The 23,884-nt window shown below is 43.5% G+C and overlaps 1 protein-coding gene across 7 annotated transcripts in view; it reads left to right on the top strand.

Annotated features, from left to right (window-relative positions):
* Positions 1-23,458, top strand: part of DOT1L (DOT1 like histone lysine methyltransferase) — a 73,841-nt gene extending 50,383 nt beyond the window's left edge. For 4 of the 7 annotated variants that reach the window (XM_026076495.1, XM_026076498.1, XM_026076496.1 and 1 more), the window contains 13 exons: positions 88-189; positions 803-940; positions 1,542-1,667; positions 2,530-3,011; positions 3,245-3,368; positions 4,135-4,281; positions 5,704-5,830; positions 7,201-7,814; positions 8,527-8,732; positions 9,516-9,580; positions 10,095-11,066; positions 12,177-14,093; positions 15,049-23,458. In XM_026076495.1, the coding sequence (XP_025932280.1) occupies positions 88-189; positions 803-940; positions 1,542-1,667; positions 2,530-3,011; positions 3,245-3,368; positions 4,135-4,281; positions 5,704-5,830; positions 7,201-7,814; positions 8,527-8,732; positions 9,516-9,580; positions 10,095-11,066; positions 12,177-12,766 (3,693 nt within the window). In that variant the 3' untranslated portion in view covers positions 12,767-14,093; positions 15,049-23,458. The remainder of the gene's footprint in view (positions 1-87; positions 190-802; positions 941-1,541; positions 1,668-2,529; positions 3,012-3,244; positions 3,369-4,134; positions 4,282-5,703; positions 5,831-7,200; positions 7,815-8,526; positions 8,733-9,515; positions 9,581-10,094; positions 11,067-12,176; positions 14,094-15,048) is intronic. The other 3 variants (XM_026076499.1, XM_026076497.1, XM_026076500.1) reach the window with 3 other exon arrangements.
* Positions 23,459-23,884: the final 426 nt, after the last annotated feature.

Genomic DNA, 23,884 nt, shown 5'->3' with positions numbered 1-23,884 from the left:
ACATGTAAACATCTTAAGAGGAAGCTTCCTTCAAGGCCTGCTTCAGTTGATGCTAAAAGTGTATTTTCTCACTCTTTCCTCTTCTAGGAAAAGAATGCTCAGCTACTGGGGACAGCACAGCAGTTATTCACCCACTGCCAGGCACAGAAAGAGGAAATAAAACGTCTTTTTCAACAGAAACTTGATGAGGTAGCCTTGGTCTGGTGGAAGTGTATGCTTGTTTGCCATCTGTGTGGTCAAAATATTTTTGCTAGAAAGGAGTAAGACCAGAGTGGTCTTGGGTCTTCAGCCTCCTTTTTGCGATTACATTAAATCACGTGGAATCTCTTTGCTTCTAACCTAACCTGGTTATGTTTTATCTTCAATGTTGAAATTGTTGTGTGCCACCATGCCTTTATCCAGGGCAAGGGAATGACAGTCTGCAGGCAGTATAGCATTTTAATAAAGGGTAGTTGCTAGTTGAACAAACTCTGTATTGCTAATGCAAGTTCAGAAGCACAAAGGGAAATATGGCGTCTCTGCAAAAATAGTATTCTCATGGCTGGCAAGAGAAACTAAATGGCAGTTTTGAAGTTGAATTGCTAGAGCAGCTGCTCAAAATGAGGTACTTCTGTCCTTCCTCATTACCTCATTTGTAAAATAGTGATGGGAAAGTGCCTCAGAGAGTGCTGAGAGACTTTCTATGAACTGTGAAAGTTTTACAGGTCTCCTTAATGTTACTTTTGAATGTGACAGTTGTCTGGAATTAGTGTGTCAAGACCTTATTGAACGATCTCTTTCCCTCTTGCCCTCCATCCTGTAGTTGGGAGTTAAAGCTCTGACATACAATGACCTGATTCAGGCTCAGAAGGAAATCTCTGCTCACAATCAGCAACTGAAAGAACAGACGAAACAGCTGGAGAAGGATAACAGCGAACTCAGGAACCAGAGCTTACAGCTGGTGTGTACAAAGCTCGTATCTGAGTAGCAGATTGATGCTCCTGTTTATGCAAGGAGGGCAGGTCACGAGCCGATGGCTGCCTCACCTGTCTAGTGTAGGTCCTCTGTAACAGAGAAGAATGATATTGGTGGAGGAATGCAGGTGGTCCCTTTTCTTGGAGACCTTTATTTACCTCTAGCAAATGCTGAGATGACAGTTGGCTCTGGCCTCAGCCGTATAGCTGTATATGGGCTCGTCACTGAACTTGGATCTCACTGGCCAAGAAGTCTGCGTAGTGTTTGCTTCATGGTAGCCATAGCTGCTCTTATTCATCTGAGTATTAAGGTGGGCAAGGGGAAAATCTGGATGCAGGGGTGCTTAGTTATGCTGGGTGATAAGACTAGTTTAAGACAGAACCAGGCCACCTCCCGCCACATTAAAGGGGGACTACAGGACCATTTTGGTGGTGTTTGACTTGAGCTGAGAGGAGTTTAAGAGGATGAGAAGCTTCTTGCAGAAATGCAATTGAAAGATGCATGGCGCTTGCAAAAGGCATGCCTTGTGCCTTGGGTGGTGAATAGTGAAAGTCTTTTTTTGATCTGTTCATCCTATGTCTTTGCAGCTGAAGGCACGGTGTGAAGAACTGAAGCTGGATTGGTCAACACTGTCGCTGGAGAACTTGCTGAAGGAGAAGCAGGCATTGAAGAATCAAATTTCTGAAAAACAAAAGCACTGTTTGGAGTTGCAGGTAGGGAGCAAGGGGAAAAAAAAATCTAGAATCACCAACCTGGGTTAGCTCTTGGTTCCTAGGCCAATTAGGGTATTTGATTAAATACAATATTAAGGGTAAGCTAGGTGGCTGTTACTTCTTTTTTCTAGAGATTAATATTTATCAGAGGGTTTTGGTAAACTTGAGATGAATAAGAATACAGATAACTTTTTGACTCTCAGGGTAATTAAAGGAAGCAGACACTATGACCTGATTCCCTGGTAGTACTGTGAAAGACGGAATCATGGTTTATCTTCTCTACATCATTAGAAAGCTTGACCTGGTGAAAAGAAAGGTCCTGCTTGTTTACATAATGTGTGACTTCAGTTTCTTCTATGTGTTCTGAAGTTTCAATTCAGGAGTTGGTTTCCACAGAATATCACTTAACCATAGTGAAAACAAATGAAACTCCTGCGACTGAAGAACTTTCTTTCCTTGTGAGATAAGCTTTAGAGAGTTTTTTTGCTGGATGCCTTGACATGGGGTGACTCTTTCCTTCTGTGACTGACAGTAGTTACTCCATACTTCTTATATATGTGTATATGTGTGTGTGTATATATACATATATATATATTTATATTGGAGATATCTTAATGTTTGCTTCCAAGAATTGAAAGGTGCTTTCTAAAAGTCTCTGAGCCATTCTCCTTAACTGCACCTTTTGATCTTGCAAAATCAGAGTAACTTGTTGAAATTTGGTTCTAAAATTGTAGGTTGCTTGTTTTGCATTTTTCCCAGAAATGGTTACCCAATTTCTAAGAAGTATATGATGGCAAAACTCCATAATGTGATAGAATTCTTAAGTATGGTTTTTAATCCTTGTCCTCCTCTTCATTTAAAGATCAGCATTGTGGAACTTGAGAAAAGTCAAAGACAGCAGGAGCTCATGCAGCTGAAATCGTATACGCCGTCTGATGAGTCACTGTCAGTACAGCTACGCAATAAAAACCATTTGAGCCGTGATCCTGAGGCTGATCATGGCAGGTTCCAACTTGAGCTTGAATGCTCTAAATTTCCTATGCCCCACATGAATGGCATGAGCCCTGAACTGTCCATGAATGGCCATGCTACTCCCTATGAAATTCATAACACTTTTAGCAGGCCCTCCTCCAAGCAGAACACACCTCAGTACACAACCTCTCATCTGGACCAAGAAATAGTTCCATGTACTCCAAACCACAACAGCAGACAGAAGGCAGACAAGATGACAAGCTTGTCCTTACCCGATTACACCAGGTTTTCCCCAGCTAAAATAGCACTAAGGAGACACTTGAATCAAGACCATGCAGCCAATGGAAAAGCAACACCTAATGAGATACAGAGGTGAGAGTGATCATTTCCTAGGATGGGAGAAGAGGGGTAATATTTGCTTTTAGTAACAGTAGTTTATTTGGATTGTCGAAAAATAGTTTAAAATAGTTTTATACACTTAAAGCCTTGTGTCATAAGCCAGCAAAATGAGCAGTGCCAGCTGATCAGGTAAACAAGGCGGTATAGTGCCTTGAGTTTGGTACAGAAATTCCTTGTATTCTAACTATAGTTCATCTCTGTTCCAGAGTTGACCATGTAAAAGAGAATGGCCTTACATATCCAAGCCCTGGTATTTCAAATGGCATAAAGCTGAGTCCTCAGGAAACTCGGCCCTCTTCCCCAGCGGCCTTACCAATTGCAGGCGAGAAGGTAAGAAGAGGTCTGATTATGCTCAGGTGCAAAGACCTTATACCTGCTAGAACAAAGAAGAAGTAGGCCAGACTGGGGGATGCAGACACGTTCTGTTCTGTGGTCAGCTTGGTATAGGATGTAACACAAAAACCAGGAGGTGTGGTAGAAAGAAGGGACTGGCTAGAGGAAGAGAGTACAGTGCTCATGAAAGAGATACTTTCCTCAGAGTTGCTAGTTTGCATATGAATTATGCCAGTAATACAGTAGGACTTTTGGTCTGGTCTGAGTCTTTCAGCTTCAAAGCCAGATTCTTTTTCATTACAAAAAAAGTTGGTCTTGCCACATAGTTGGTCCTGCCATGGATCCTCCTGGTGCTTGAAGTGCTCTTCAGCAGGAAGTTACCATGGAAATCTTTCTGGCTGCTACCTCTTCTGCATACAGAGGACCTCAAGATAAAAATTTTGTCAGATGAGTGCTTTTCACAGAGCTCTCACAAAGACACGAGGAAATGAGCTTGCCTAAAGCATCCTTTTCCTTATGCTTTTGTGGCCAGCAGTAGCTTTAATCTGCATATCTTTCTACACTGTCAGATATTCCTGTCCCTGTAGATTGGTGTTGCTGGGTAAGCTATCTTTGCTTATGTAGTCATCACTCTTAAGCATGTAATTCTTAAAGAACCACACACAACTAAATGAGCAGGTTACTGTTAGTTTTTAAAAAGTCTTTTCAGTAATAGCATGCAGTTAAGAACACTACTTTTTTTTTTTTTCTTTCGCATTTGCAGGTTTTGAGAGAGAGAACCTCTGTGAGTAATGGAGAAACTATCACCAGCCTACCTATCAGTATTCCTCTCAGCACAGTGCAGCCCAATAAACTCCCTGTTAGTATCCCTCTGGCCAGCGTAGTCCTACCTAGCCGTGTTGAGAAGGTGGTGAGTAAGGGATTGTCAACACTTTCCATCCCTAACTAAAATCACATTGGGCAGTAATGGTGTACCGTGCACCAGAATCCTGAGTGGGCTGCTAATCTGGGCTGTCTGTGATGCTTCGGGGGAGGCTGCTGTTGGGATGCATCCTCTTGGCTCTTAGTCATTCTCTAAATTTTCTTACTCTTGTGCCTGTGGAGTTGGTAGTATTTCATCCAGAAAGGAAAGTGAATACATGCCTCAAAAGAACACACAGTCTAAACTCTGACTTGGTGGAAAAGTAGCAGAGTTTGAGAGTGTGTGTGTCTGAGAGCCAAGAAGCTTGCAAATAAACTTGTTCTTAGCCCTTGCCTTCTTGTATGATACTAGGAGACAAATTCTTCTGCCTCAGTTTGCCCATCTATAATTTGTGGATCTTTTTTTATCTCATGAGAGTGTGGGATGAATGTGGGCAGTGCATTGAGATTGTAATACCTACTGTGTGAGTAACTGCTCTGTAGCTGACTTCTTGGGTATTACAACTACAGAATTTTTTGGGCCATCTCTTTTTGAAAATTTGATAAGTCCATGTGACTCTTGGAGGTAGAGAAGTTTAAAAAGGCTGGGTCCTGTTTCTCACAAATGTTTGTCACTAGAGGGTTCACAGTAGAGAACTAAGAATCATTCACTGTTTTCGCATAAGTGCTGTGAGTTTAGAATCTGTTCGCAAATGTGTTTGAGGGCATCAGTATTACAATCCCATATTTGGAAAGCTGGAGCTGTTTTATTGTCTTCAATCCATTATCTCGTTCCAGCCATAGACTCTGTAGCTGTAGCAGAACTAAAGTCTTCCCAACTCCAAGGAGAGGTGGTATCTCCTCAGAGAGAGTGAATGGGGCATAAAGTCTCAGCTCTGGGCACCACCTCTAACTTCAACACGTTATTTATTCAGGCTAGGATTTCACAACTGTTGTGCCTCATTTTGAAAAATACCGCTTGTTTATTGTGCCTCGGATAGTGTATCCGAGAATGTAGCCTAGTGCATTCCATGTTGTTTCAGGGTTGCTTTGGGGAACCTGGTGTCTACCAACCTGGGGACATGACACAACCACCTGTTTCCTTTCTGGCTGCCTATGAAACAATGGACAGAGGCATTTGTTCTCTGATCACGCTGCTGTCCTGAGTCTAAACTTTCTGGGACAATGAGCCTATTCTCTCTGGATTTGCCTGGTATCTGGCATATGCTAGATACTATTGCAATGTAATCGTTATTTATTTTTGTCCCATAACATGCTGATCTGTATTTTCCTCAAAACAAGCAAAATCTAGGACATTCAGGAAATAGAGCCACTTAACTTGGTAGATCTGCTAATGCATGTGAATTTTGTTTAAATTGATGGCTTTTGAATGTATTTGCTGGACTGAAACACTTGTTCCTCTCTTCCCCAGAGAAGCACACCTAGCCCAGTTCATCAGAATAGAGACTCATCGACACTTGAAAAGCAGATTGGTGCTAGTTCTCATAATGGCGTAAGCAATGCTGCTGGAAACAAGCCACTGGCTTTGGCTACCTCAGGTAACAGCCTCATCTATGCGAAGGTGCGCTGTCTCACCGTGACAGCACCCACAAATGCACGCGTCTGAGTTCTGGGCACTTCAGGTCATTCAAGGCAGCAGAGCGCAAGATAAATGTGCGTTCTGCAACAAGACCAAAGAATCATGCATATTGCACGATGATGTTATGAGACACTTTGGATGCATTTTTAGTATGGCGTATTAGTTTGAACTTGCCTTTGTTATCTGAACTGCAGCACCTTGCAGTGTAAGTAGATAATTCCTTTTGTAAACTCTGTGTGGATTAAGACGTTCTTACCTTTACACTGTAGCAAGCCAGCAAAATGTTTTGCACAGCTATGCTTTAAACTGAGCTGGCTTTGAAAGTTTTATTTTTGCAGAGTGGTGGGGCTTTTCAATAGCAAAATTAATTCCTTGATGCAGGACACAATGGTGTCTCATGAGCAGTTGTACAGGCACAACTATTAGGGTAGGAAGAACCATCAAGAGGGGAGAGGGTAGGGATACTTAAGTGTAGACACTGCTTCTGAACTCGCTTACCTGTTGAAATTGTGGCTTTTAGCTATTCAGGATACAGAGACCTTGTGGACCAGGAAAACTAATTTCTAGCATGCAGAAGCTGTTCTACAGCTGATCCCTCATCAGAGAATTCATTTGTTCTTTATGTTTACTACCTCTAGGGGCTTGTGTTGTTACTAGCATCTGTTTTGCAAAGAAGGGCTTGGCTGCAGTTTCCTATAACACCAATGAAGTAAAAAAAAATTGTGAAACAATACTGCGTTCCCTTCTACCCCTTTCATTTAGGCAGCCTGGAGACAAGACCTTACTAGAGCACTAAACCGATTTATGATGGACTGTAACAAATGCTTAATTCCCTTTCCATGCTTACTCCCATGTGGCATTCTTCTGTTACAGTTTCCTTGAAGATCCACTGTCATTTCCTAAGCCACAGCCTTTTATTTAATTTTGAGTAGGGGGTGGGCAGTATAGATGACAGCCCTTTCCTCTTGGGGGAAAGAAGGTGGCTGAATTTGGCAGTTTTCTTGATCGTAGGAGGAGCCCCGACTTCAAAAGGCAAAAAACCCCTTGAGTTCCATTTAAAAACTGGGTAGGCCATAGGATATCTCCATATAGCACATGAATTCTCCTGAACTGGCAAAAGACAGTAGTAAAATGTGCTAATTCCTAACTGAAGCTGTCGGCGCTCAGAGCTGTGTTCTCAACCTCACTATGTAGAGTTTTCTGCACAATACACAGTCGCTAGCTGGTCTAATGCAGGTGCAGTTGAAACCACTCCTAACCATCCCTGAAATCTAGCACTGTGAACTATCACTCAGCAGAAGCAATGATGTATACTTTCCCTTTCAACAGGTTTTTCTTACTCTTCTGGCTCCGTGGCAGTCAATGGAACTCTTTCAAACAGCCCAGCCCATCTTAACCATAGTGTTGATCAGGCAGCTCTGGACGACTCTGGGAGTCTGTTTAACTCAGTAGGGTCTCGGAGTTCCACTCCACAACATCCTTTGCTAATGATGCAGTCAAGGAACTCTGGGCAAAACTCCCCTGCTCACCAGCACTCAACAAGCCCCAGGTTAAATGGCACCTCCCAGAGCCTGGTAGGGGTATTGCAATATGCAGATGCTCAGAAGATGTTTGCCGAAGGAACAAAGGGGGATCTTCAGTCTGATGCAGCGTTTTCAGATCCTGAGAACGAGGCCAAGAGAAGAATCATCTTTACAATCTCTCCTAATACAGGACATGTAAAACAATCCCCTTCCAACAAGCACAGTCCTCTGCCCCCGAGCGCTCGGCTGGACTGTGGCCAAGCACACGCGCAGGATGGGAAGAAGCGAGGTCGGCGGAAGAGATCTTCTACTGGGAATATCAGCGGGAACTCCGGGGTCTCCCCTAAACGCAAATCCTTACCTACTGTGTCGGGACTCTTTACGCAACCATCAGGTTCACCGCTCAATATTAACTCCATGGTAAGGACAAAAATGAAGAGCTCTAGCAAAACAGAAAGGCCTGGAAAACCTCTTTGAATTAGAAATAAGTTCCGACTGCTCCACTCGTTAACATACTCTCAGGTTTTGCAGTGTTAGTGGCTAGAATTGGCATGAAGAGCCTGTGTGAAAATGGCCCCTCTGAGAGGCTAGAGAATTGCTGAAAAGTTGAGGAACTATTTCTGCATAGGTAGAAGATCTTCAAAGAGTTTTTTTAATCAGAACATTAAATATTCAAAATAATCTCTTAATTTTTAGTTCAGGCTTTTCCCTTATGACGAAAAGCTTGTGTCTGCAGCAAAGTTGATTTTTTTAGGCTACAGATTAAATATTTTGAAAGTAGCTTAAACTAAGACTGACTAAACAGCGTGAGAGTGCTAGAAGCATATGACGTTCCCACATTAATAAGCTTGCTGTACAGGTTGTGTTCATGTGATCCTGCAGTAGCGGTTTGAAAAGAAGTGTGGTTATCCCATGTTTTCATTTCTGCATTTAAGCATAAAATCAAATTATTAAAACTAGATATTTGTCCAAGTTGTGTTAAAGCATTTGTCCGTGGCTCTAGTGCAAGATGCTGAAGTGTAACAATGGCAGTGTTAAGCATGCATACACCGTGTTTTAATATCTTTAACAAGATACTTCGTTTCTAAAGGGATACTCTCATCCTTACCTGTTTTCTTTCCTTCTTGACCAGGTCAATAACATTAACCAGCCTTTAGAAATAACAGCCATTTCCTCTCCTGAAAACTCCCTGAAGAACTCTCCTGTTCCTTACCAGGACAATGACCAGCCCCCAGTATTGAAAAAGGAAAAGCCACTCATTCAGACCAATGGCGTTCATTACTCCCCTCTAACGTCAGATGAAGAGCAGGGATCTGAAGATGAGCACAACAGCACCAGGTGAATACGCGGGCATAGATTTCGCAATGAGATTTCTCTGACAGTTGGGAAGGTGCTCTAAGCTAGAGGGATGTGTTAGGTCTTTTCTCTTTGCTCCCTTTACTTGGAGAATGATTCCGCTAGGCCAAGCCTCTTGTGAGGCCGAAATTATAAATTGGAAAGTTATTGGGAAAGTAGTGCTTGAACAAGTGGGAACCTACTCTTCTTGCTGTGTTTGCAAGGCTGACAGTGTCTGGCCTTTGAAAGAAATAGTTTGGAAATGTGTTTTTTTTTATTACTGTGGTGTTTTGTAGGAGTACTTGGGCCAAGGGTATAATTTTTAACTAAGAATCTGTCTCCCTCTCACTCCCCCCTTTTAGCTTGATCAAGAATTCTTCACTTCCTACCCCAAATTGTTGTGTGTTGCTCTGAATATTGCCACATTCTGCCTGCGTGTGGATGCAATGATTTTTTTTCCTTGTTTGAGGCACTAGAAAAGTAACCAGTATAGAGATGAGAGCAACAGCCTATTTCTTCTCATGAAAGAAGAACAACAGTAAAGTTCTCTAAACATACAGTAATCTTGGGAAAGAGTGCAAATTTTTAACAGCTTCTACTCAAAGTTTTTGGTGGATTTTTTTAATGCTTTTAAGTACTTCCAGTAACAATATGCTTTCATAGATGCCTTGCTTTATATGCTCTAGACAACTCTTAAGACATGAACATAAGGAAGATAAGCTATGAGGATAAATGTGCAACAATAAGACTGCAGTTAACGTTATAACCTTTTTATTTTCTCACTAGAATTGAGAGGAAAATTGCAACAATATCATTGGAGAGCAAATCTCCACAGAAGACTGTTGAAAATGGTAGGTATGAGGAACATTAATCATTCCTTTTAGTGGCTGGAGTTGGGAACAGGTTGACTACTGCTGACTTTTAAGTTGTTAGTGGATAGCAGGCTTTTCTGCAGTTTGGTGCTTTCGAGCAGACTACAGTTCTGCTGGGGCTTTGCATAATCATCATTAAGACAGGTGGCTGATGATAATTACAGATCTTGGGTCAGTTCTTTCTGTAGTCACAGGTCACCATCTGATTCTTTTTTTTGTGACTCAGGGTTTGGGGAGGGGGTTGTAGTGCAAAGACTGAGGAAAGAGTAGATTAGCCTTCTCGGACTTTTTCAGAGCATTAAACTAGAATTGGAGGATGATTAGGTGACTTCTCTCAAGTATTTCTGCCTTTGAATCAGAAATAGAATTACAGACTGATTAAATAGGGGTGTTGGCAGGGGGAGAGAGGAAACAAAAAAGCTCCCTATTCTTAATAAACAGACTCAGTGAAGGCTGTTCTCTGATATTTTTGTAACCTTTTCTTCCAAACTAGGCGGCAGCTTACCTGGGAGGAAACAAGCACAAACCAACGAGAACATGAATAGCAGTAAATGGAAATCTACTTTCTCACCAATATCTGACATCAACCTGACCAAAACTACAGATAGTCCCTTGCAGTCTGTTTCATCTCTGAGCCAGAATTCGCTGTTTGCCTTTAGGCCATCCTCTGAGGATAGCCTAGCCATTGACTCCAAGATCACAGCACACGCGAGGAAAAGCATTGCCATGCCCTCCTCTGGGGCAGATGGGCTCAGCCCTAGTACAAACTCCACTAATGGATTCACGTACAATGGTGGACTGTCAACAGATATTGGTTTACACAGCTTTATTGATGGTGCTTCTCTTCCGCATAAGACTTCAGACGTGACAGCTTCCAACTGCTCCCTGGGTTTTCAGTCACAGCGCAGCAAAGATGTGGGGGCATCAGAAACAAACCCTTTTTTGAACAAGAGGCAACTTGAAGGCCTCAGCAGCACGAAAGGAGAAGACTTAAATCGGTCAGGGGTCAAAAACAAAGAGATCAGCGAAATAAGCATTCGTACTGGGGGTTCTTCGGAAAAAAACTCTTTGCAGCATAACGGAAAGGTCGGCAAAGGAAGGGACCGAGATGTGGAGTTTAAAAATGGCCACAACCTTTTCATTTCTGCTGCTGTTTCATCTGGTGGCCTTCTGAATGGTAAAAGCCTTTCTACTGCTGTTTCTTCAGCAGGCAACCCAGCATCTTCTGTTCAGCCGCACCATCCTTTCCTAAACGCTTTGACCACTGGATCACAGTTCCCCCTTGGCCCCATGGCCTTGCAAGCAAACCTCAACTCGGTGACAAATTCCTCAGTATTGCAGTCCTTATTTAATTCAATGCCAGCTGCTGCCAGTCTGGTCCACGTGTCATCAGCTGCAACCAGACTGACTAATTCTCACACTATGGGGAACTTCTCTCCTGGGGTTACAGGTGGAACAGTTGGAGGTAGGCAGAACTCTTTCTCTGGTATAAGACAGGGCCTAAAGGAAAGTCTGACTCTGCCTCTCCAGGGGTGAAACCCTTTCACTTCTGCAGGATGTGAAGCAGATCTGTCCCACATAACCTGTCTCCTCTATCTCTCGGAAATGCTAGGATGAGTTCAGTTCCCCACAGTGAAATCTCATGAGCTTTGTCTACTAGATGAGCATGTTGTATCACCTTAATGAAAGAATACACCCAGACTTTGTGATTTCATAATGTATGCTTGTTCAGATGTTGCTGTGTTGGAACCAACTTAGGTCTGCCTGCAGGTAAAAGATTTAACTTGTCATGTTACCAAGTTAAGGATCTCTAACTTGACAACTTGACGAAAGGTTGAGATTAGGCCTTGAATGGATGTAGCATGATCCAGGAAGAGCAAAACATCAGTATCTCTTCAGAGGAGATGGTGTTGGGAATTGCGTAGCATTCTGGCTCTTGAATGGACATGAAGAGCGTTTCTTTGCCAGGAAGGGCAATGCCATATGCACCTTGCACTTCTGGGATTCTGCACAGGCTTGGCTTCTGTGGCCCAAACTGGAGACAAGCTAGCAGGAGTAGAAGATAGTCTGAACCTGCCAATACTAAGGGTCAAAGGCAGTTTTTCTTACCTGTCCATAATCATTCAGGCACCATGTCGGGAAATCCTAACTCTCACATCTCTCAGCATGTAGATTTGCTGGAAATACAATCTCCCCTCTGCTGCCCTGTAAGTGGGAAAGCAGGAGGGTGGGGAGGGAAGAGCAGCAATTTGAGTCTTCAGATAAACGACTCTAGAGACCACGTAATCTCATCAAAAGTCCACCTGTGTGGTGTAGAACTGACAGTTCTTGGGTCTGACCATTTTTCCTCGTGGCATTTAGAGGTTGGCAGTAGGAAAGGTAAGTGAAATCTTTTGTACCTCCTGGCCTGCACCATTATCTCTCATTGCTTGCTGCTATCTCATGCTGCATATTTTTGTATGGGGCTGTAACTACTATAATTTTGCTTTTTTTTGCTTTTTGTTTTGTTTCTCTTGTCACTTGAGACTGTACAAAGCCCATCTGTTGAAGCTGAGTTTTTCTCTCCTGTTTGCAGGTATTTTTAACCATGCGGTGCCTTCTGCCTCCTCTCCTCATCAATTTGGAGCCAGTTTCAGCAGCAGTGCTGTCTCTAGCAGCACAGTGCTAAGCTTAAACCCTCTGCAGGCTGTTGCCAGCACCTCATCCTCATCCTTCCCATCCCCCTCCTCTAATTTAGTAACATCTAGTGAGAATAGATCTGCTCAGCACCTCAACAGAGCGCCAGTGCAATCTGTTTTTCATTCCCCTCCACCTCCTCCTAACGTCTCATTGCCCCCACCTCCTCCATTACTTGCTTCTAACTCCGAGCCTGCGCTTCTGCAGAACCTGCCGTCCATCCCACCCAGCGAAGCTTTTTTGCCATCCTCTTCTGCTGCTTCTGTCCAGTCTGCTAATGCTTCTTTGTCTATTAAACTAGCTTCTCTCCAGCACAAAACTTCCCGCCCCTCCTTTACAGTCCATCACCCGCCTCTGCCCCGTTTGGCGCTGGCACAGACCGCGCCAATGATCACACAGTCCAACGCAGCTGGCACGTCCGCTATGTGGGTTACACTTGGCATGCAGTCTCCTTATGCTTCGCACCTTTCTGGGGTTAAGCCACGATAAAGAGCTTGCTTAGCTAACAGTTCTTATTTTGTAAGGTAAGGCTAGAGAAAAAAAAACAGGAGTTTTGTGCGAGATGCTGAATGATGCTTCTTCCTTTGCAGAGATAGGGTGGGAAGGGGCTCTGTGACACAGAGCTCTAAAATGGGGGAAGCAATCCAGCGGCAGAGGATGGAGAGTCTTAATGCTTCTTGTATGGGAGTCAGGATTTCTCGACACTGAGTGCTCGCTATGGTAACTCTGGTCTGTCTCATCTGACGTTAGGATTATGTTCAGGTTGGGATCACTTCTTGAAAACATTTTTTTTTGTGACGATCCGAAATCAGGAGGAAATGTCTATTTTTTAAGTATGTTTTTATATGGATATTGGAAGTGGTGGTTGCCTACTCTGATTCCCCCTCCCCTTGCCTTCCAACACTAACTGTTGCATCTCCCACAAGTCCGTGTTTCCATAGCATTAGGATGCGTGAAGGCGCTGCTTTGTGACTGTCTGGCAATGTGGTCTTGTTTTTTGTAGTCTCAGTCAACAACAGCTGCTCTAAATACTCAAAAGGTAAAAAATCTCCAGGTTACAAGCTGCAGCTTTGTCTTGGAATGCAAATGCACTGGTCTTGCATTGCAATTAATGTATCCCTTGCACCACTGCACAATGAAAGAGCAAACGCAGTTATGACTCATGTCTGCCTGATGTAATCACAGGTAGCAAAGAAGGGTTGTGTTGAACTGGATAAGAATAAACCAGGAAGGCCTCATTATCTGTGCACTGCAGCTTTACTGGACTTCCGTGATAGGGCTAACGGCAACAGACTCCATCGGATGCTGTATCTATGCTCGCTCTGGCAATCGCTGACTTGCTGGGTAGACTGTGACTGAGAAGATAGGGAATACGCAGGGTTAACTGTAGTCCATGTTTACTAAGGGCAGAGGCTGTAGAAGAGAGGAAGATCTTGGGAGGAGATATGTGTTTACTTAAGTATTTAAATGCTTTTCAGAGCAATGCCAGAACAAAGTGTACCAGCACAGAGCTGGTACTGTTGTTATGAAAATACTCTGTGGCGTTATGATGTAACTCATGATTGCAAAGCTAAACGAGTATGTTAGGCCCCAGAGCTTGCTCCGTGCTTTCTTGTAGGTCTTTGATATTGTTGCTGTTCATTGATACCAAAGTTACGTACAGTATATGATTGAATACTCTTTGCCGCTTATAAAACATTTGACTCAACTACAATCTACCTGAGAGATTCTTTTGACTGTGCATTGTGTATAGTGTTTTCCTCATCAAACTGGTCCACAGACATGAAAAATCCTCACTTAGGCTTTTGTGAGGCAGGTAAGTATTACCTTGATGTTCATATACCAGAAAGTGAGGTTAGTAACAGCTCAATAACATGGCCCCTGTGCATTAGCAGGGACTAATGATGTAATGTGGAGTAGCACGGTGGTGGTTACTCAATAGGTTTGAAGGACCCTGGATAGAAATAAGAGCGGGGAGATGGGGTGAGGAGGTTTAGGCTACGGGTTTTGTATATGTGCGTGACTCAAATGAGAACAGTGTGGAAGTCTTCTGTTGAAGCAGTTGCCTTACTGGAAACTGGGGTCATGTTATGCTAGACTCCATACGACTGTAGATGACAGTTCTGCTGGAAAAAGCTCCTGAGCAAGATAGACAAAGAACAAAAGTAAAGTGCAGAGAAGGGCAGCTGGATGACAAAAACTAGACAGGAGCAAAGGATGTCGCCAGCAGATGATGTGTAACATAGATGTACCATAGTTGTAGTCCAGCAAATATGTGAGCAATTTCATTGACTTTGGTGTGAATGCTTGTGCTCAAAGACCTTGCAGAACTGAGGTTTACATCTGGAATTGGGGGCTAAAATAATCTGCTTTGTTTCTCCTAATGTTTCTGAGAGTGGGTGATGACCCTCCCCCAAGGCGGTAATTAAAAAAAACAAAACAAAAAAACCCACAAAGCAGATCAGCGTGTGTTAGAAAAAAGCTGAAGTACTAAATGCAAGAACATTTTTTGCCTCTCTTTGAGGTCAGTCACATGAGTTTAAAGCTTTCCGACAGCATAATCAGATCAAAAATGGCAGTAGCCAGGAGGGGCTGCGTGTTGCACTTGGAGGCATCCTTTATGTCTAATTGTGGCTGGGTCAAGGCAAGAATCGTTCCTTCTCCACTGGCTAACAGGTCTCAGAACAATGTAGACGAGATTGTCACAGCTAACACGTAGTAGATTTTGTCTCTTATTTAGATGAGTCTCTTCCTCTCCTCCTGTTGTGCAGGTAACTAGGATTTCTACCTCAACCCAATGTGACCTATGCAAGGACAACGTGGACCAACTTCACTCGGCTTCCACTGAAAGGTGCTCACCTGGCCTGTGCAGGGGTTTCTACTCTTACTACTGGACAAAATAAAAGCGTAAAAAGACCTAAACAACAGAGAAAACAATATTTACTGTGAATCGGAGTAAAAAAGAAAAAAAAAAAGGCAAAAGAAATGCTTAAAGCTCCAGTTTTATTGTTGATAGGTTAGATAAAGTATTTATCTTTTTTTTGAAGTGAAAACAATTTTGACTTATTTTATTCCACCTAGAGTCATAAATACAACTTATTATTAAATTCTCTGAATAATAAAGGACTGGCACACCAGCAGAGTCATAAAGAGCCTCCTCTCGGTGCTATTTCATCCGTCAGAACTGTGCCTCTAGTTTGAATCCTTGGTGCTGAATTTGGAGGGTTGACCAATGCCAAACCCAGTTCTCAGAAAGGTCTGCATTTTATTTATTCAACTTACTCTGTTCATATACCAAAATCCACTTGGTTTGCAGCAGTGTGAGCTATAGAGAACGTCAGTCTTCGATTTTTAATGTTTTAATTTGAACTGAGCCAGGCGCTCTGTTAACTGGGTGGTTTTTAATTGCGTTCATTACAAACAAGAACTCAGTTCTCCCCTCTGGAATGGCAGCTACGTTACCTGGCTTGACCCAGGGAAGCTCAGCCAATTCAGGCACAGTTTGAACAGAAGAAATTCAAGTCCTGCCCCATCCAAACTACTTCACCGGGCCATTTGCAGTTGCTGGTGGCACTCAAGTCACTGTGAATTTTGGTAGCTAGTCTGGTAACTTTGTTTTGGGATGTCATTGGCATATGAACAGGGTGCATAATCACTGGTATTGGTCAGGCCCTTTTTAACAACGTCGGGAAGACTGAAAATAGTGCTTCTGTACTGGTGCAGGTAGCATATTTTCTCAGCTTGTTTTTGTTCTAAGTACAATGTATTTTGTTAGTAGGGTTTTGATACTTGATTCAGAAATGGCTTAGCCGTGTACATTTATTGATAAGTGCATTTTGCTTTTGTATTTCTTTGCTTTAAGTAGGTCTAAATGGTAGTTCACAAAAACACCACAATCTAGCTTAACGTGCTGCCACACTATCCAACTGGTGCATTTAATTGTATTGTGACTTGGTGTTCTGTGTACAGAAAGTGCCGCTCTGAGCAGTGGCTGTATTTTATAGAGATGTGATGAAAATTTATAAATTTCATATACTTTATTTCATTTATTTTTAGATTGTACAATGCACAGTAAACTTGTAAAAACTTATTTATTCAAGTGCACAAAACACGGAGAAGGATGATCCATTATGTAGAAATCACCTTGGTCCGTAGTTCAGACTGGACCAAGCACCAATAAAGGAAACTACAGTAAAAGAAGGGGAATTGCAACAGCAAAATGACTAGAGTAAAAACACGTATAGGCTTTGGGAAACATCTGCCTGCTAGCCCAGGCGCTCGGAGGGGCAGTATTGATCGCTCTGTGTCAGAGGCACTCGCTGTCCTTAAATCCGTTCTAGGTTGCTAGTACTCCCTGATGAGTCTCAGACCTCCAGCAATCAGGCATCACCTTGGATTTGAGCCCTACCTTACCAGGCACCTGATGGCGTTTCCTGTGGTCACAAAAAGCTGGGCTTAATGAATTAGTTGTTCAATTCCTCCCGTTGTATTCAGAGTAGACAAGATACTTCTACCCTCGTCTGCTCTCTCCTGCTGTCTTTTCCGGCTTTGGGAAGCATGGCTGTGAATGCAAGGCTGGTTGTCTTCACAAGAGTGATGGGGGAAGAGGAACTCCTACCCCCTACCGACTTTGGCTGGGCCCCTTTCTCTGCACCTCACCTCTGGCAATCTAGTAGAGAGAGATGTAGAACAAAGTGCAGTTATTTTGTTGGTTCCTAAGCATGTCTTCCATAGGCAGTCTTTGTGTGCAGAAACGGTCGACCTAGCTTTGCCTTCTTATTCATTGGAAAGGGAAGGGATTTATATCCCTGGAAATTAGGGACATTTGGAGCTGTTTTCTGCTTTGCATGTGGGAGAGGAGTTGACAGCGGTGTACCCTGCTGAGTTCTTAATAGCAAGATGAGACCCTGGAAAAGGGAAAGATGCTCAGGGGGTGATAGCTGAGAAACATCCAGTAGCTTCTAGTAGAAGCCATACCCAGTTTATGTCCTGGAATCCAGGAAGACAATGTAACCCAGATATTATTCAGCTGGGAGTTGGGCAACTCCAGCTTGATCCAGATCCCTGGGTAACTGAAAGTTGCAGAGCTGCCTTAGCATCCTTCCCAGTGAAAGGCAAAGTGCTCAGGTCTTTGGAAGGCTTTAAAACGATAGGCTGTGCATGAGTAATTGCTGGAAGGGCTGTAGCCTTAATTACATTTCTGTCCACTCCCCCCATTTATAGCCCTGATGTGAGAGTAGGAGGAAATAGAAGAAGCAGCTTTTAATCAGTCTGCTTTCACCTGATCGTCTTCTGAAAAGAGACCAAGATGAAGTGCTCCTTAGACCTCTTGGCCCCTCTTCATCTCAAACCACTAAAGACATCCAACAAGAGGGTGCAGTCACCATCGCTATTTCTGTGCAGGGAGATCTTGCCTGTGTTCACTTCCTAAGGTGCTTGCAGGACAATAGCAAGGATGCTGCTTTTTGTGGAGAAGGAACTTGGAGAAGTCTAAAGTACCTAGTGTACTTTCTAGCCTTTAAACATTCTGCCTGATGCATGTATCATCCAGCTGGCTCTTGGCGCTTCTCTTCAACTGAAGAGGGTGACCAGATCCTCCTTGCATGGCATGACTTGTTTTGCCCCTGAGGTTCACAGCATTTCAAAGGTCGGTGTCTCTGGAGCAGTCAGAATTGCCAGAGCCTTCTGAGCAAAGGCCCTAGGCAAGGAACTTGAGATTTGACCTCCAGTGCGTGTTCTCCTTGTGGAAAAGCAAAGCACCTCTTTCCCTCGGCGTTGCCTGCAGGAAAGCGTTGCCCTTTACTCCATGTGCAAGGTTTGTGGTGCTGGCTGCTTTGGTAATGTGATGGTCTGTCAGTGGTGTCTGTGCAGGACTCTTCACAAGCAGTCTTCAGACACCTGTAACGTAAGCAAGCCTGCTGGCTCTAGCTAAACAGACATGCACTAACTAGATATTTTTAGCCAACTAGCATTTGGGACTCAACTCTCCAGCCATCATCTGGGAAAACCAAAGGAAACCAGCTGGGCACGACTCCACCTGGTCCTGACCCAGGAACAAAAGCATGGTTAGGGAAATGCTGGAAAGGGATTCTGTCTGCCGGCAGCCCAGAATATTGGACATCTGCTTTAACCTCCTGTGATCCGTGGAGGCTGGGCCTTCATCTACCTCTTGATCACCTCAGTACTGTAATTTTCAGTGACCTGCAATTTCCAATCGCAGCAGCCCGCACTGCAGCCTTCCAGAGCTGCTCTGCCTGTGCCAGTGTCTTCCACCCATGCCAGGCGCCGTTGGCACGTTCAGCTTCATGTCCTTTTGTAAATGCATTTTGCTCGTGTGGGAGTCTTAGGCTAAATCTTCCTACTAATCTCAGCTGAGGTTAGCTTCCAGGAGTCTGATAAGCTAATGCTTGTAGAAAGGACTGCAATATGGGAAGCCAGGCTGTGGGATCCTGTGTTTCTGGCCAGGGATGCCCCCACCTTGCCTGGTGCTACATCTGTTTGGGGACTCGGTGCTTCTATGTGAAGACTTTTTGGATTGGGGTCTTAATACTGCTTTACTGAGGAGAAGTTGTCGCTGAAGTAGCTGAGGAATTTAAGTGTCTTCCTCTTCTCCACTTGTGCATCCTTTGCCTGTTAGCCATGATCTTGGGCAAGTTCAGTTTGTTTCGAATCTGAGCCCTTCTGCCTGCAATGTGGAGAGGGGACTTACCTTGCGTTAGGATTGCTGAAGGAATAGCTCTTGGAGGTATTAGGAGATCAATAATAAAAGCTCCAAGCCATATGACTACAAGAATAAAACCTCTGTGACCTTAACATCCAAGTGTGGTGCCAGAGATCTGAAACCTGTTTTCAATAATTGGAGATACTTTTGAGTAATCAAAGCCAAAAAGTGAGTTCCAAAACGAATTCTTTCTGTGTTACAGCTTCCTGCCCTGAGTCCGATCACTTCATGGCTGTCACAAATGTTCCTTTTCATCCATGTTGCTGCTGCCAGCAAGGGACTCATCAGGAAGTTAAAATACATCTCGTAGCATGTATGTTGCCAAAAAAAAATTGAACTTCCTGAATGCTGTGCTGAGCTAAACCTGTGCCCTGCTGCTAAATGTCAGGCTTGGGGAACAAGTGTTGCGCTCTCTTCCTTTTTTGGTGATTTGCTACCTCTGGCTCTCGCTTGCCGTTTCCAGTCCACTGAGACCCACTGTGCTCTGAAGCTGTGGTGTGCTGGGAGCGCTCCAAAAGCACGAAGCTTAAACTTGCTATTTGCTGTAAATTAGTCATTCAGCAACAATTCTTCCATCAGCCAGGGGTGTGTGGGGCACCCAGAAGTGAGATTGCTTTGCTCTGTGTAGCTGAGGGAGAAAGCAAAGAGATGTTGCTAGAGGGTATGGATTTGGGTTGCTGCTGAAACCTCGCTGGCATGCAAGGTCTTAGGGAAGTCGGCCTGTACCTGCATGACCTGTGGTTTTGGTGCAAACAAGACAGTTTTCTTAGGGAAGGTGCAAATGATTCTGTGGACAATCACTAATGATAGGAAGCAGCTTGACTCCTCTTAGTTCAGGTTGCGGATGCAGTGGGAGAGAGGTGAAGGGAAAGTGGCTTGTGAGGAAACAGCCACCAACAGGGAGTACAGAGCATCTTAGATGTACTTTGTATTTAGAGACAGATCTTAGAGTGCAGTTTCCAGCTAGTTTCTTCTGTTAACAGCAGGAACTGTTGTCTCCTTGGCGAGGCAAACCAGAAGGCTTTTCTGATGCTTCTGTCCTGCTTCCTTCCTTCCTTATGGGGCTAGCTGCTTTGTCTTGCAGCGCACGGTTTGTGCTCACCCTGCCATCCTGTGCAGTTTGAATAGTCTCGGGCTTTGGGCTTAGTCTGTGTTTTCTCTCTGTGCCAAGACTTGCTGGAGGCATGGGCATGGCAGGGGAGATGAGCTTGTAGGGTCTCAACCTGCAACTTTGCTGTCACCGGGAGTTCCACGCGTGGGAAACCTGGGCGATCGCTCCATCCTGAAGAGACTGTGCTGGTCGCTGGTTTTGTGAATAAAGAGCTTTCCAACCCCCAGGCCTTGCCACTCTTCAGCTTGACATTCGCACAACTATTTTTCACGCTTGTTGTATAATCTTGAGTCAAAGTTTTTATTAGCTTTTTTAATTCTTTAATCAAATTGAATACGTGAGCAGCTAACTTCTTCATTTGAAATCTGCTGAGCAGATGGGTTTCAGGCTTGTTTGATAAGCTCTTCCATTGCATCTCTGACTCGAACGTTTCAAAATCGAGCGTTGCTTCGATATCACTTGACCATGGTGGCTGTTGTGGCTTGACAGCATGGTCTACTCTGCAGCTAGGTGTGCTTGTAACTGTGTGCCTTTACCCTGCTTGTGGGCAAGAGTTTCCTTTCGAGAAGTATTTGCTGTTACTAGAGTGCAATAACATTTTGTCCGTACTGCAGAAATCTGAACAGACGTATCTGGGATCATCGCTTTGCCTCAGAAAACAAACAGGAGGGATGTGAGCGGGAAGGAAATGTGTAACCCAGATCTGCCTAGCTCGCTTTTATTTTAGCGCTGGTGCATATTGATGGCAGTGGAGGCTAGAACAGGAAGTGCTGGCAAGGCAGGTGCTCCGCACCATGGTGGCTTTATTCCCTTTGGTGATCAGGTTCTGCCTCTAATCCCAGCCTTTCTTAAAACCCTTCTCACTGGGGAATTGGTAATCTTTTTTTAAACAGTCAGGCTTTCCCTTTCAGGAGAAAGTGTCCAACGCCACTGCAGAGTAAGGAGGCCGCAGCACAGACGGGCAGCTTGGGGTTGCCTCTGGGGCCTGTGTGGTTCGATTCTTGCTAGGATTGTGTATTTAGAAAGCAGCATCTGCTCCCACCACCCGTTATTTTTTCCACTTGGAAGAGAATCCGAGCATGGGAAAAGCTGAACGATTGCAGGAGAGAGCATCACCTGGTGCAGAGCTGGTATCTGCAGCTGGGTAGACTTAGCTCTTGCTCAAGTGATTAGTTTTTTGTGGGACGCAGAGTCATTGTGAGCAGTTTGAAGGCCAGCATGTGCTTTCATCTTCTCCGGGTTTATGCGGAGGGCCCAGCTCTTTGTGACCCCTGTGCATACGTAAATGGCTCCCAGGGCCTTTGGGAACTGTGCCTGTGTAATGCTCCTGCAGAAGGGAGTTGCTGGCGCAGGTTGTAGCACTGATCCCAAAACGCAGTGCAGCTGGCGGGCAGGAGGCTCTGCAGAGCAAAGCCTGTGTCCAAGCCCAGTCTTGCAAACTGTCATTGAACTGGTGGGCAGTGCCGCTCCGTGCAGGAGGCTTGCAGGATTGGTTCCTTAAATTATTAAGGCTTCTTCGGTCTGCAGTTGCCTTCCCCAGGCAAGGTTTTGCTCTGTTGCTGGAAGAGGAGACTCCCAATGCTTGGAGCTTGTCTTCAAGCTACCGATGAGACTCCTGTCCTGGCTCAGACTCGGAACGGTGTTTCCCCGTGGCCGTTCTTCCCCAGCCAGGTTGGGAGTCGGTGCTATTTTACCTCCTAGCACTGCTTGCACAACACGCCCATCGCTGACCCGGGGGAGCCTTATCGTGTTGTAGACTGCTAACGTCGATGCTAGGTGCTGCTCATGGAAGAGCTGTTCAGTAGGACTTGGTAGCTTGTCCTAGTGCTAATGTGGGGCTGATAAAGTCCTACGTGGAGTCCATTTGCTTTCTGCATTGAAATCAGACCTTTGAATACAGGGTGTGGAAACCTGAAGATTATTGACATATATATATATTTTTTCTTCTTAGAGGGAATTCTCCCAACTAATACAGGTGGTCTTCAAAAATTCTGCTTTTATTGTTTTGCCTGAGCCAAAAACATTTAAGAGGACTGGGAGAGCCCCAAATGATGGTTTCTTCAATTCAGGAAGTGATACAGTGGACTGCAAACTAACATTAATGTATCTTAAAATCACAATTTGGGGAGAAGAAACTAGACAGTGTTTTTGTGAACTATCTTTGCAGCACTGAGGAAAAATCACAATAATTGGATTTATTTTGAAGCACAGATGTACAGTCAGTGTACGAATATTTGAAGTTTTATGGCTAACTGTTCAAGTTTGTCTCTCTTTCCTTTGCTCCAACATTTCCATAGCTTGCATATCAGATTTTCACTAAAAGTTGGATTACCAGTTTTTAAAATTTTGTTGTGCCATATTTTATTTATCCTTTTGCATTATAAATATATAAATATCTATTTAGACTGAACGATGCTATTATTGTGAACTTCAGGGTTTAAAACCCAAGGAAAAAAAAAAAAACTGGAACTACTCCTCCAGTTTACTTAATGCTTGCAACCCTCTTTCTGAAGAGGTTTTGGAAGCTTTTTTTATAGTTTTAAAAATAAAACCAGTTTTTAAAACAATTCTTAAAATGCTAACCCTGAAGTTCTCAAGTTTGTGATCCTTTGGTGGTTATTATTATTTTTTTTAAGGTACATCTGGTTGCTTTTTCTGGTGCAGTCAAATCATCCTTTAGAAAGGTTGTGTTTCTGGAGTTAATGAGGAAAAGATAGAATGGGTTGATCCATCCTGCTTGGCTTTTTTTAACCTATTAATCTTTTAAGCGATCGATATCAAATTAAAAACCAACTCTTTAGGTCTCTGTTCTACTTAAACTTTTTAGGAGTGGGAGCCTGCCCTTGCTGAGTGGGACTTTGATGGGGAAAGCAGTAGATTATGAGGTTGCTGTTGCTCAGGAATTGATTAGTAAACTTTTAACTACTAATAAAAATCCATTTTTCAATGGATTTTTTTAAAATACCCATTTTCTTAGAACAGTGATATGGGATGTTTCCTAGTGAATAGGAATTAGTTTATATAATTTAGCCTATTAAACTGAATTATTTAAAATTCAAACTTCCCCTAATTTATCTTTTTTTGTTTTGGGGTTTTTTTTTTTTTATACCGGTAAGTTGTCCTGTCATTCCTTTCAATCTTCCATAGAAGTAGTGTGAATTCTTCTGGTGTGTATATATGTATGTATAATATATATATTTCCACCCTACCTTTCTAATTCTCCACAATGTAAGAGTTAGTTTTTTCTCCCCTTCCTTCACTTTAATTTCTTGTGTCTTTACCTTGATTTGTAATTGAAACAATGCTTTGAAGTTTTGTCTTTATATTAAAGTGTATGTATTTTAATACACCGTACTGTTGTGGAGTTTCACTGCTTCAGCAGGATAGACTTCCAAAGGGGATGGCTTCTCATGGGGTGAGATAAGCCCCGCTTATCTCCCCTGACTCCGGAATGAGGCAACTCTCAGCTTTGTCAAGGCTGAAGACAGTTAAGCTGCCAGGGTTTAACGTACTAGTCGTGTTACAACGTTTACTATTCACTTTTAGCCAGTAATTTTGCTGATGCAATGAAACTTAAATCAGTCAGGCAACATATTTAAACTGCAAAAGTGATGACTGTAAATCTTTCTAAGCTGCTACTTTTGCTGCGGGATTCCTCAAGTGAGATGAAGACCCTGATTCTTGCAACGCTTGAGCAGTTCCTGCAGTAAGGATGGCCTTTGCAGGGGAAGGCTCCGGGTAGGATGTTAAACGTTGAAGAAAGGTTGCAGCAACG

This window comes from Apteryx rowi, unplaced genomic scaffold (genome assembly GCF_003343035.1).
Source record: "Apteryx rowi isolate R43461 unplaced genomic scaffold, aptRow1 scaffold_433, whole genome shotgun sequence".
NCBI lineage: Eukaryota > Metazoa > Chordata > Aves > Apterygiformes > Apterygidae > Apteryx > Apteryx rowi.
This window is presented reverse-complemented; position numbering and strand designations above follow the sequence as displayed.